Source organism: Pantherophis guttatus, chromosome 2 (assembly GCF_059756535.1).
Source record: "Pantherophis guttatus breed Tessera chromosome 2, ASM5975653v1, whole genome shotgun sequence".
In the NCBI taxonomy this organism is placed as follows: Eukaryota; Metazoa; Chordata; class Lepidosauria; order Squamata; family Colubridae; genus Pantherophis; species Pantherophis guttatus.
The window spans coordinates 186,762,506-186,776,344 of NC_142064.1; the positions used below are offsets into that span (position 1 = coordinate 186,762,506).

Sequence of the window (13,839 nt, forward strand, 5' to 3'; positions counted from 1 at the left end):
ATTTCCAATTTTTAACTGTTAGTCAAATATATGGCTCTTTATTTTGTGATGGTTTTGTTAATAGGAAATGTACCGATGCATTATTGTCTGATAAGATGGACAGCATACAAGAATTGGGAAACAAATAATAAAAATACAGTTTCCTCCCCTGATTTAACAAAAGTGCATCCAAGGAAAGTAGGCATTAAACAGGACATTTTCAGTGATATATGTACTGTTTCTCCAGATGCAGATTCAACAAACAAGGGACTGGCCCTTTTTGGTTTCCAATATTGTTATCCTGGCATGCCAGAAGATGCAAGTGAAGTTTCTGATCGTAGTGTGAGATTATACACAAGGGAATTGTGTCTGTACTGTTATTTTCATCTTCCTAAGGAATGTTTATGTTGGTTCATGCCCTACTTTGAGGGGGCAGTTTATAGCATATTGAGAATTACTGCTGTCAGATGGCAAGCTGCTTCAAGACAAATAAAGTCTCTTCTTGTATATTCTATCCCAGGGTGCCGTGACTTCTGTTCGGCGTAAACGTGTAAAAGTAGAGAACATACTTGTTGTTGGGGACCATGTAGTGATACAGAAACCCCCAAGTCAATCTCTGAAACTTCTAAAGAATTCTTTGAAAGCGTGAGACGCTTGAGAATTGCACCAGGAAATGAAGAGATATTAATTAGGTAGACTTCATTTGAAGTGCTTTTGATCATTGTTTTCTCTTCAAAATGTGAGAATGCTGCCATTTCCTGAACACAGATCAATCTGTAGGCTAGCAAGGAATATATTCAAACCAGTTGTGTGCATTTGGGAATCATATCTTTAATTTCTCTGCAGTTTATATGCACTATGCATTTTTGCTATTATCATTTCTTCCTATTGTTTGTCTGTTGCTATAGCAGTATACCTAGTACATGTTGATGTCATCAGCATCCATGAACTGTCATATATAGTTCTTGCAAGCATCAGACTAAAGTCACACAATTCTTTCTGATACCTAATATACTATTCTGCCCCAACATTACTGTCTTTTGTGTGCAGAGCAGTACTTTCATGTCAAGTGTGTGACCAACTGTTTTTTTTTTTTTTATCAAGACCAGTTTTTCTTCCCAATTGATTTCCTGGTTGTTTAATTGCTGTATGATGTTCTTTCCTTGTTCTTTAGAATAAAGCACCAATGATTATTCACAATTACCTATTATGAGTTGGACTCCCTCTGAGACAAGACTTTTCAGAATGGCTAAATGTATCTCCCCAATTACTGTATATCTCATGCAGCTACTACATACAATGGGGCTACAAAGGAGGCCTGTCTTTTGGTTCATACGGTCTTCCTTCTTACCTGGAAGAACCTTTCACATACCGTCTCTAGATATCTGGGTAAAGTCATTCACCAGATGGTCCCTCATATATCATGAGAACCAGTGTAGTAGCCTCAAGTTGGCTGCAGGTAGTCCTCCCTTAACAACATTTGTTCAGTGGCCATTCAATTATAATAGCACTGAAAAGAAAACTTGTAGCCAATCCACTAAGTTCCAGCCACTACAGCGTCCCAGTGTTACATGATCGCAGTCTGGGTGCTTGGCAACCATCTTCCACTTATGATGGCTACAGCATCCTATGGTCGCCTTATCAACATTTGTGAACTTGCCTGACAGTTTCTCACGAGCAAAGTCAATAGGGAAGCCAGCAGAAAAGGTTGCTACTTGCTCTAGTACTGTGATGGCGAACTTATGGCACGTATGCCAGAGCTGGCATGCAGAGCCCTCTCTGTTGGCACGCGCACTGTCACCAGCTGATCTTCTGGTTTCCGGTGCACACATGCACGCTGACCAGTTGGTCTTTGTGGGTGCCAGAGTACTGGAAACCTGCCTGAAAACAATGAAAAACCAGGCCATTTTTCAGGCTGTTTTTCGGGCCGTTTTTGGTCCGGAAAACAGCCTGAAAATGCCCCCCAAAACAGCCCAGAAAATGACCCCAAAAATGGCCTGAAAACTAAAAAAAAAAACTGCCAAAAAACAGGCATGTACGCGCCAGCCAGCTGGTTCCAGTTTGGGCACTCGATCCAGAAAAGGTTTGCCATCACTGCTCTAGTAAATCACTCTCAGCCTCCTCCGCCCGGCAGCAACTCACCCTCCAGTCCTACTCTGCTTGTGCCACATGCTGTGCCTGCCTGCTTGCAAGCCACCTGAAATTTGCATAACGACTCAAAATCTCACTTAACAACAGTGATGGAGATTGCCATAGTTAAGCAATGTGGTCACGTGACATCACATTTTCCAACTGCATCGTAACAGAAATTTCACCCTCTTTACTATCGTTAACTGAGGACTGGGGTCTGTGTACCAGGTTTCCTATGCCAGCAGCCTGGATCGTGTGTTTTGCATTGATTGCAGTTTTCAAGATGTCTTCAAAGGCAACCTTATAGCGACCAAGTATGTACATGTACTCCTTGATTTATGACCGCAGTTCAGACCAGAAATTGGGTTGTAAGTGAAGTGATTTTATGACTCTTTTTGCCACAGTCATTAAGCAAATGTGGTCATTGTACACAGTGGTGGGTTGCTACTGGTTCGCACCGGTTCGCAAGAACCAGTAGTAAAAATTTGTAGTAGTTTTGAGAACCGGTAATAACATTGGCTGGCCACGCCCCTGAACCAGTCCCTGGCCCGGTCGCAGCTCGCTTACCCCACCCACTTCATCAGAGGCTTTTTTTTTTTTTTACTTTTAAAAGCATTTTTCTACAACCTCTTCGGCCGAAGAGGTTGTAGGGGGAAAAAATGCCTTTAAAAGCCTCTGGCGATCCCAGCTGAGTTGCCTGATCGTCAGAAGCTCCTAAAAGCATTTTTTCCTGCAACCTCTTAAGGTTGTAGAAAAAATGCTTTTAAAAGTAAAAAAAAAAAAAAGTTGGACACGCCCACCCAGTCACATTACCCCCCCCACCAAGCCACGCCCACAAAATAAGCCATGCCCACAGAACCGGTAGTAAAAAAATTTAGAACCCATCCGATTGTACGTATGAATCCATTCATTCCAATGGGTCACATTAGTGCAGAACCTTACAGCCGGAGGTAAAGATGACTGGTTGCCACGCACCTGACATGTCATATGACTGTTTTCAACAGCCAGGCCATAAAGCATCCATTCCATGATTATTATAAATGCAAATGATTATTAAGCAACCTGTTGTAAGTTGACTACCTGTGGTGATGAGAATGCTAGTTACTGCTACCAAGTGTAGCTGTAAATGTATTAGCTAATGGTCATTTTGGATATACATGCGTGCGCGCGCACACACAAACACACTGATGTCAAGAAATACCAACTGTTAACATAATCAACATAAGTTGTACTTTCAATTTAAAGAAAAGTGATAAATTCTATTTTGTGTATTCTTGGGTGTGTCTTCAAGTCAGTGTTCACTCCTGGCAACTGCCTGGACAAGTCCCTGTAGTTTGCTGGTAATAAACAGCCGGAAGACAATACACAATCAGTCTCCTTAAAACTGATACTGTTTTCATTTTAGAGAAACGAAACATGTTAATTGGCAACAACACCCAAGAATCATGAAAAATGCAACAAAGCCAGGCCAGGATGGTAACGTGTACCAAGAACAACCCAAACAAAAATGCCATAGATAGAACCCTTTATATTAACCATTTTGAGGGCGATGCACGTTGCAGGATATGGCAGCCAGAGACTGTGTGCAGTTGCTATGGTCAATGATTCATCCTTTTATTTATTACCTTTATATCCGTCTTCTCCTCTAAAGAACAAGGTGACATACATGGTTCATTAGAAAAATAACTCTCTCCCTCAAAAGGAAAGAGAGAGGCACATTATGCCGTAATTAAGACCAAATGAAACATCATATTGTGAGCAAGCTTATTAAATTTACAATTAGTTTTTCTTCAAAGTACAGGTTAAGGAGAAAATGTGGGGGTGAAGGGAGTCATTGCAAAGACTAGTTTCCTTGTGAAGAATAGAGGTATCTAGAAGCTATGCTTCCAACAGAATATTGTGTTACACTATCTTGTTTACTCCATAGCAAATATTATTGGGTATCCAGTCTTGAAAATTAGCTTAATGTGGGTCCGAGAATCATTTTGACATTTAATTCCAGTGGTAGAAATGTCTTCCAAGTGATAATTTATGCTGCTAATCATGGCCACTCATGGTCCAGGATGGAGGTAGGCAAGAGGTTGGACAGCAAGGGAAGACAGGAGGGAAGATGTGGTGTTTGACCTCTTAAACTTTCGATATGAAAAGGAAGTCTGAAGAGGACTTTTACTACGCAGTTCCTCTTTTAAGTTTTTATGGACACAACTTTTGAAAAGGGAAAGGTTTCAAAATGAGTAAATTACGACGTGTGGGTTTATTTTATATTCAGGAGAAAGCCAGAGAGTTACTAGGTAGATGAACCTCCCTACCCCATTTCCTTAGAACTGCCAAGATTTAAAAAAAAACTCCTGATTCCACAACCATCGACTGCCTGAAGATCTTTTATGGCAGGGGGAAAAAGCTCGGTCAGAAAGGCGTTTAGGTGGATCCTAAACATTTTGCGCAGCACTGGGAAGAGAGAAAGCTACTTTCTCGCCAAGTCGACGCCCGCGTCCGTCTCTAAACTAACCCGGCCTGGCGACGCCAGCATTGACCCTACCACCGAGCCACGGCCCCTTTCCCAAGGACTAAACCGAGCCCTCATAACCAAAGGCGTCTCGGATTTGCCCCGCGCTCCGTCCCTCAGAGCAGGAGATCAGACGACCGACGGCGACGACGACCGCTTCGACGGCGGCCCTTCCACGTGACCGTCACTCCTGTCCAGGCGGGATCGCGCGCGCGTGGGAGCCGTGGAAGTCTCCGGTGCTGGAGTGGTGGTGAGAACGACAGCAGCCTCGCCTCGCCGCCTCTCCCCGACCTTTGCTCGGCGCGCTTTCGAGCCGGTCCCTTCAGGGGTGGTCCTCGGAAGCTCCACTGCAGCAGAAAAAGCTGCTCCCGCGCTTGGGGGAAGAGTCCCAGGGCCGCCGCCGCGGTTGGCCAAAGCCGAACTGTATGGGAGGAGCCTGGGCTTTTAATGCACCATAAGGTTCCGGCAAGCCGCCGCCGCCGTTACCGCAGAAGCCCGAGCGGTCTCCTGCAGTAGCAAGCAGCGGTGGCGGCGCGCTCCCTCTCCGCCCGCCCGCCCGTGCCTCGGTCTCGGCGTGCTTTTGCAGCAGAGCTTTGAAAGAAGCCGCCTCGCTTGCCGCAGCGGCGCCAGCTCTGCCCCTTGAGAGAGAGAGACACCCCCCCCCCGGTTCCCCTTGGCAGCGCGTGGGGCCGGGGATTTGGCGTGGCAAGCCCATTACTTCCCCGCCTCCCCCTCAACCCCCCCGCCCGCTGAAATTGCGCTAAGGGGAAAAAAAAAAAAAAAAAACCCCGAGCGCGCGAGAAGGAGGGTTGGCGCCGGAGCGCTGATCTTTGCAGTCCACGCGGACACCATTTTGTGACCGGCGGCGTTTGGTGACTTGGGCATCCCTGGGAATTGCTGCATGCGGAGGAGAGCTCGCCAGCCACAAGGGGAACCTGTTGGGCGTCGCGATCGAGAAGTAGCCCAGTTGCGGCACTTCGCCTTGGAACTGGGGATTGCAGCAGCCTCCCTGGGCATCGGGTCTTGCGCGGCAGCGGCAGCCTTGGGAGGAGGGAACTTGGAGCTTGTGCAGCAGCAACGGCGAAAACCGCAGCCCCAGCAGCAGCAGCAACAGCAGCGGGCGGCGAAAGGGAATTGGACCTTGCGCATCCCCATTCCTGGGTGGAGGCGAAGGAGGTTTGCACCTTTGCGCCAACGGCAGGAAGAGAAAGGGGCTTGGACCTTTGCGACAGCAGCGTCCCTGGCAGGAGGAGGAGGAGGAGGTGAAAGCTTGCTTGCTTGCGTTTTTTTTTTGTTTTTTTTTAGTTTTATTTTATTTTTTCCTTGCAGGGCAGAGAAGCATGTTAGTCTCAATGCAGCTCCCCTTCCCTCCTCGCCGCTAATCTCAGTCGTGGTGGGGCGATGATGGATACTTGCCTGCCTGTTCTCACTTCCCACAAAAGTAAGCCCGCTGTCAATGGAGGAGGACATTGATACCCGCAAGATAAACAACAGTTTCCTGCGCGATCACAGCTATGCAACAGAAGGTAATGTAAGGCCAAGCGGGGTAGTAGGGAAAAAAAAGAGAGACAGACAGACAGACAGACAGCAGCTCCGTTCCGCTGCGGGGAGGCGCCTTGCCAAAGCTCAGCTCAGAGGCACAGATCCGGCAGCAGAATGGCGCGGTACTGAATAACAATCGAGCCTAGGGCGGATCGCGGGGAAGTAGTAGTGGCGGCGGCGGCGGGTGAGACGGCATTCAGGAGAGCAGCGTGGAGTTATACCGGCAGCATATCGTCAGCTATGCTCGGAAATCTTGGCCGCCCAGCAGCAGGTGGATCAGGAGGGAAGGTCCCTCGGGCAATGTGTGTGAGCCATCTCTAGGTGATGTCAGCTCCAATTCATCAGGGCCCTTGATCATAACCTCCTCTCTGTGTCAGCAGCCTAGCTTAACCCTCTCCTGGGGGGGGGGAGAGAGGGGTGTCAGGAAGCATTCCTTGGGGCCTGCTGAACCCAAGAATCAGGGTGGCCCTTGGAAACAATGGAGGCCCATAGGGATGAATGGCAAATGAGAAGGGATGTTGACCCTGTTGGGTACCATTGAAATCAATGTGACCTGTGAATAGGTGATCAAGAAACCAGGGAGTGGATCCTGGGAGTGGGTGACAAGAAAAGCAAGCCTTATCAATCCTTAGCTATTCCTTCCTTTCTTTATCATTGAAAAACTTATTTTTGATGTTTCCTTCTATTTCTTCTTTTGCATCATGGTGAAAGCATTTCTTTTAATTAAAATATGTTTTTATTAAATGCGTTCATAATCCAGAGGTTAGAATGACAGAGGCCTCCACCCCCTCCGCAAGCCTGGAAGTGGGTTGACCTCTTTTCCCCAAAAAGGAAAGGCATGGCAATAGGATGGTGCCCTCTGGGGGTTGGAATGAGAGACTTAAAATAACAAAATGCCCTCATCATCTCTTAGAGTGGGATTGCCTTCTTCCCGACCACGGAATGACAGAATTGGGGTGGTGGCTTTTGAAATCGATTGCTCTTCAGAGCACTGAGACAGATCCAGGACTGGAATGATTGACATCCAAAACACACATACACAAATTCAGGTTACAAGATAATCTGGGAATTGGGTGGCTCCAGGGATGTAGAGAAAAATGAGCTCTAGCTCATTGTTGTTGGATTTTTCCACTTCAAAGGAGAAGTCATGTTTTCAGCTGATGAAGATTTTACTATGAAGCTATAGAGAGGCTGTAATGCCTTTAGTGCTAGTTTTCATTAGAGAAATAATTTTAATATTTATGCTAGAACATACACTGATTCTAACCCCAATTATTTCTCTCTAACTCTGGACCAAGAAGTATTTGAATATGCTTCTGTTTTAGTTCATTGACATCACAACCAAACTACCTTTCTTTATTTTTTAGTACTCTGCAGATTTTTGTACTGATAAAGTAGATTGAATATTTAATGGTGTTTGATGGTATGCATTTGCCTAATAATGCTTCTCACAGCTGCAGTGGAACAGCAGAATTTTCTGATGGGAACCTGTTTTTGACCAGGAAGTTCTAAAAACATCAGTTCATTGTTATTTTAGTGACAAAGACACAGTGGTTCTGCTTCTTTCTGGCTTCAAAGATGCAAAGCAGTTTTGTGTCTTTCTCTCTATGTGAAGATGCTAGCCTTTTATATATAACCTGATCCCATGCAATGACAGTTCCCATGCAACTACATTTATTCCTATCTGGTCTGTAGAATGGTTACTCTTCAACCACACAGAATAGATAATCAGTATTGTTTTCAAAGGCAGGCATAGGTTCATCTGCTGAATAGAGCATGAGCATCTTGCTCTCCTACAAGTAATTGTTGCTTTGATGACTGGCAATTATCATGAATGTCACGTGATATTTCAATCTCTTTGACTGAGTTGTCAGTTGTAATTTTTTAAAGACTATATGAAGACTAATTTCAAGCCCCTAAAGCTATGGAAAGCCTTACTGCAAGTTATACTCTTCGAAAATATATGTAAGTTAGCATTTTCTGGTTTTTTGTTTTTATTACAAATTGCACACTCTATGTATTATCGGTTTACAAAAGTTATTTTTATAGACGATTCTGTAATTTGATTCAGACTAAGATAAGCATAGCAGATAAATGCTTCAATAAGTGTCCATTTCTGTTCTTTTATTAAGAATCATAGAGATCTCTTCTGTCTTTGTTTGATTTTGGGAAGTGTACGGATTAATTTAGGATATCACTGATTTCCTTGGAATTACAGCCACAACACTCATCCTGACATTCTCAAAAAAATACTATCCATTGTTTCTACCAGCTTTGTCATCTCTACCAAATCTTGCTATTTTGGCCACATGTCCTTTTGCAGTTGACATATAAAACTTACCAGTTTTGGGAAAAGACTGGGTAGAAGATTTTTCTTGTAGCATTTATATTTTTAAATCATAAGTATCTCTCACAGAGAAGGTACTGGATTGGGGAAAAGGCAATATTCTCAATAAAATACAGGTAATAATTTGGATAGAGATAAATCTATTTGTTTTCCTACAATTTTTATACAGTATCCACATAAAAAATTCACTTGATGCTATCATGTCATGAATCCCTTTAAAGTAATGTAAAATGAAAAGTGTAACTCTGATACTGATTTTTGGAGGCATTAGAATTCATGATACATAGTTTCCAACAGAAAATACAAATTTTAACTCATAAATATAATGCTGCTATATACAGTTACATTGCTAATCTTTTCCTGTCAAATTATTCTCAATAACTCAACGTATACATTCACTGATTTAAGTTGCTATAACTTTGATTTAGAACATTGTAAGAGACCTATCTTAATCCAAGATATGAACTATCATCCCCATCATGGGCCTTTCGGAAGGGAGATGGTCCATTTCCTGTATTCTACTCTTAGAGACTGCCCATTAAAATGATGTTTTATTACTCTTGTTTGATTGTTTAGTCTTATTGCTTTGTCTGTTTGCCTTGTTGCATGCCAGTATGTTATCACTGGACCAGTCCACAAAGATTATGAGTAAATAGAACAATCTTCTAAAAATAAAATGGAAGAATAAAACCTTTATGCCTAAGAAATGCATATCCTTACATTATAATTAAGCAAATGCAAAATGCATTTTTAAATCATGTAAAATAAAGAATAGTATGAAAAATATTACCAAAATACCTGCTTTGGCTGTTGTCTATTTGTAAACTTTGTCATTTACCATTCTTTTCTATGGAACTTACAAAAGTTCCATAGGCTATATTGTTTGTCATTTGCTATATCTTGTTTTGTTTGAAATTACTCTCTTGTTCACTTTTAACTACTCAGGGGTTGCATGTGATTTAATGATTGCTTACATCACAGGGTTTATGTTAATTCTGTGGAGTACTGAGTTGCTGAATTACTGAGTCTCTGTTTTCCCTCTCTCCAAAAGTGTTGGACTTACGATGGGAACAATGATAAAAATTGTACTAATGACAGAACAACGCTTCCAATGAAATAGCAAGAAACGTTTTAATGTGTGCGGCAACATGGCTGTGGAACATGTTTATAGAAAGTAATGCAATTGTAGTTTTGCAGCATTAGACTCTGTTAAATCAAGTAGGAGTGGAAATGAAAAAAGGCTGTTGAGGGAACACACTGCTGAAAGGCATTAGGAAAAGGGAGTTAATTACTTAGTTATTATTAGAATTATATCTCACCTTTACTGTACAACTCAAGGCAGCATATATAATGCCTACATAACAAAAGGAAGCTCGAGTAAGTGCAGAAAGAGGTGTTGAGTGAAGAAATAGTTTCCATGCAATTTTGAATGAAGGAAGGATGGCTTTGAAGATAAAGTAGAATGAGATAGATGTATATTTTCTCCACAAGAACTATGTGAGATGAGTTGGACTGAGAAAGAGTGACTGAACCAAAGTCATTCAGCTGGCTTTCAGAATATAGAAAAACAGAATTGGAAGGGTCCTTGTTGGTCATCTAGTCCAACCTCTCAAGCAGGGGACCTATATCACTTCTGACCAGTCGCTGTCCAATCTCTTCTTGAAAGCCTCCAGTGATGAAGCACCCACAACTCCTGGAGTTCTTTCATGACTTAAGACAGAACTAGACCGCAGTCTCCTGGTTTCTTGCCTGGTACTTAGCCACTAGACCAACCTGGCTCTATTGACCAAACTGGTTCTCTATTATTGCCATTTTTTTAAAGTATCATGGTATAAAAATATACCAAACCAATAAACAAGGACAAGAAAACACAAAGCATGTTATAAACAAAAACAATTAAACTGAAGTCATATGTAAACCATGAAGCTGGTTTGTTTCAACCAACTGTTATTTTATTTAGTTTAGATGTAGCACCAAATTATGCATGATTGAAAACACAGAAATTAAAGCATTCAGTTTTTCTCCTATGGTAATGGAGGGAAGGGGAATAAAAGAACTAGAAACTCTTGATTGCCCTGACCATGTTTAACTATGGTGTGCTGTGACAGCTGTATTGTAAATCTTGTACTTAGTTGATTTCAGGTACAATGGATCCATTTTTTGTTAAGACTTCCCCTCCATTTAATGGACTTGCAAATTCAATCAAAGATTTTGTCTATTAAATCAAGGCTTTATGGGAAACCATGCCATTGTGTCAATTGCATAATAACATAAACAATATACATACAGTTTTAACAGACGTTGGGATTTAACAAACATTCCCTACCCCCATTGTTCAATAAATCAAGGGTTATTGTATCTGCTTCTTATGAATCGTTTAGTAGCTGAATATTATCACAGAAAATCAAGTCACAACTAAAGCTTCAATAGGAATAAATGATGTGAGCTTTGAGCCCTTAAGGCATTGTTACAGATCAATGCAAAGTTCCACTTGCTGTTTCTGATTCAATGTGGAAATACCTTAATAATTCAGCCTTAGACACCAAGAATGACATAATCTATGTAGTATAGTAGTATTCTTAATATCATTTATATTAGTTGCTAATTTATCATTTTATATAGTTAAACATTATGTTAGATAGCCTAAGGAACTGTTAAATATTTGTATACTGACTAATGATCATTACAGAAAGGTTCAGTAACGTTAATATTTTACCAGTTTCTTGGCCTTGATCAGAAAGGGTTTTTTTTCTTCTTTTTATAACTGCATAGCAAGTATAGTATTGTATTTTTGTAGTGTGGGTGTTATTTTTTTATTATTATTATTATTTTTCTTCTTTAAAAGTTAAATTGATTTCATTGGAAAGATTCCCATGCTGTAGGAATGAAACAAGATGTATTATAATCTTTGGCCATCTGTTTCAAATGTATTGATTATTTATGTGTACGAAAAGAGGATGTGAATCTAGAGATTACTTCTTTTTATTATATTTTATTGACATACTTTCAGATATTTCCAAAACTAGACAATAAGTATAATTTCAATATTTGGTCGATTGGCAACTGGAAAAATACTGAACACTTTCAGAAGGCCCCATGCCAGTGATAGATATTTAAGAAAATTCATTGTCTGTTTCAATAGGACTTTTATAAGAAAGTTTCAATTACTTTTCATCTTAGACAAAATGGAATTCTTCAGGCCAAAGTTCTCAAAGGGTTTACAAGAGAGAGACAGCTAATATTGTCTGGCTCCATCTTGTATTCCTAGCAATATCCTGGCTAGTATGGTGAGTCAAGCTCATGGAATACGTATTAACCTCACTTTCATCTAGAACTTCATTTTGCTTTAGCCTACAGATCAGTGGTTCCCAACTGATTTTTTGGCCATGCCCCACATAAGCATCTCTAAAATCCTGATGCCCCCCCCTCCACCCGTGACATATAATTCTTACTTTACTCAAAAAGTGAACTCCTACTCATGCGGAGGAAGCCTATAAAGCCATTAACTTGGTTTAAACAAGGTTCCAATTGCCTCCATTAAAAATCAAATTGCCCCCCTGTGGGGTTGGGAACCACTAGCCTAGATAAACATATCTCTTCTACCGTTTCTTTGAATGGTACTATCTTATCACTATTGCTTTATGACAAAGTTCTGATAGATCAAAATCTAAATAAATTTATCGCTGTATAGATCCTCACTTCTCATTGTTGGTTTGCTGTTTGTTCCTACAGTCTGTGGATTTCTGTTTATTTAATTTCAATTTGAGTTCAGTTGTTGAATTAATATTGTATGTGAATTAATCAATTAGGTTTGTAAGCTATTCTTTTATATATATGTAAGCCAAACTACTGGTTTATTAAGTTAATTATATTTAAAATAAATAATGGTTGGTACAAGTACATTCCATCAATGATAAATCTCTTCTAGTAGTTGTTAAGTGGGAATCTTGATTGAGCTAAATATGCTTCAGATTCGGTTATTTTAAAAAAAAGCTTGTCTAATCTAGTTTCCCAATCTAAGCTTAATTGATATAAAAGGTAAAGGTTCCCCTCACACATATGTGCTAGTCGTTCCCGACTCTAGGGGGCAGTGCTCATCTCCGTTTCAAAGCCGAAGAGCCAGCGCTGTCAGAAGACGTCTCCGTGGTCATGTGGCCGACATGACTAAATGTCAAAGGTGCACGGAAAGCTGTTACCTTCCCACCAAAGGTGGTCCCTATTTTTCTACTTGCATGTTTTACATGCTTTCAAACTGCTAGGTTGGCAGAAGCTAGGACAAGTAACGGGAGCTCACCCTATTATGCGGCACTAGGGATTAGAACTGCTGAACTGCTGACCTTTCAATTGACAAGCTCAGCGTCTTAGCCATTATGTATGACCCCAAATTTAGACATAGGTAGTTAGAGGTTTTTAGTTTAATAGCTATCAGGACTCAGTATAATGTATCAGCAAATATTCCTGATTTTCTTACCAACATCAAAAAAGCATTTTTACGAAAAAGTTCAATCACGAGAGATATCTGGACAGTTGTTTATTTCCTTATTCAATTTCTATAGTTGCCCAACTGAACCAAATGTACTTATAGAACCAACAGAGCACCAGTTTTATTTAGTGCATGAAGAAAGCTGGAGAATTCAAAGAAAATACTAGGAAAGTTTATAGAGGAGAATCATCATAGGACTTTCTTTTCTGGCAAAGCGAATGAGATAAAATGACAAAACATAACAGCTAAAGACCGCAAGGGTAAAAAGCTGGATCCTAATTCATGCTAAAATGATACATCAGAAATAAAATGCATGGATAGCTTTTGGATTATCAGAAGATATTGGTTTTTATTATTTATTTTATTTATTTATTTCCAAAAATTTATATGCCGCCCTTCTCCCTAAGGACTCAGGGCGGCGAATACAGGTTAAAAAAAGGTAATGTAATTAAAACCCAGTTAAAACAACAACAATAATATAATAAAACCCAAGGATCAGGGTCAACCCATTTGTTGAAACAGCCAAGTCTTTAAGTCCCGATGGAAGGAGCGGAGATCAGGCGCTGTCCGAAGCTCGGTGGGTAACTCATTCCAGAGGACAGGAGTGCCTACAGAGAATGCTCTACCCCTGGATGTCGCCGGCCGACATTGTCTGGCCGACGGTACCCTGAGGAGGGCAGCCCTGTGTGAGCGGACAGGACGGTGGGAGGCGGGTAGGAGATGGTCCTGCAAATACCCCGGACCTAAGGCATGTAGGGCTTTAAAGGTAAGTACCAGCACCTTGAAGCGGATCCGGAGGACCACTGGTAGCCAGTGCAGCTCGCGTAGGAGAGGTGTTACACGGGAGTAACG

The 13,839-nt window shown here is 41.4% G+C and overlaps 1 protein-coding gene across 3 annotated transcripts in view; it reads left to right on the forward strand.

Moving 5' to 3' along the window:
- The window catches only part of PPP2R2B (protein phosphatase 2 regulatory subunit Bbeta), a 248,784-nt gene that overhangs the window by 89,817 nt on the left and 145,128 nt on the right, over positions 1–13,839 (forward strand). Inside the window, exon 1 of one of the 3 annotated variants that reach the window (XM_034405184.3) lies at positions 5,100–6,141. The exons of the other annotated variants lie outside the window; for them this stretch is intronic. Coding sequence (XP_034261075.1) covers positions 6,072–6,141 — 70 coding nt within the window. The 5' untranslated portion in view covers positions 5,100–6,071. Of the gene's footprint in view, positions 1–5,099; positions 6,142–13,839 lie in introns of those variants that run through there. 3 annotated transcript variants of the gene reach the window in all.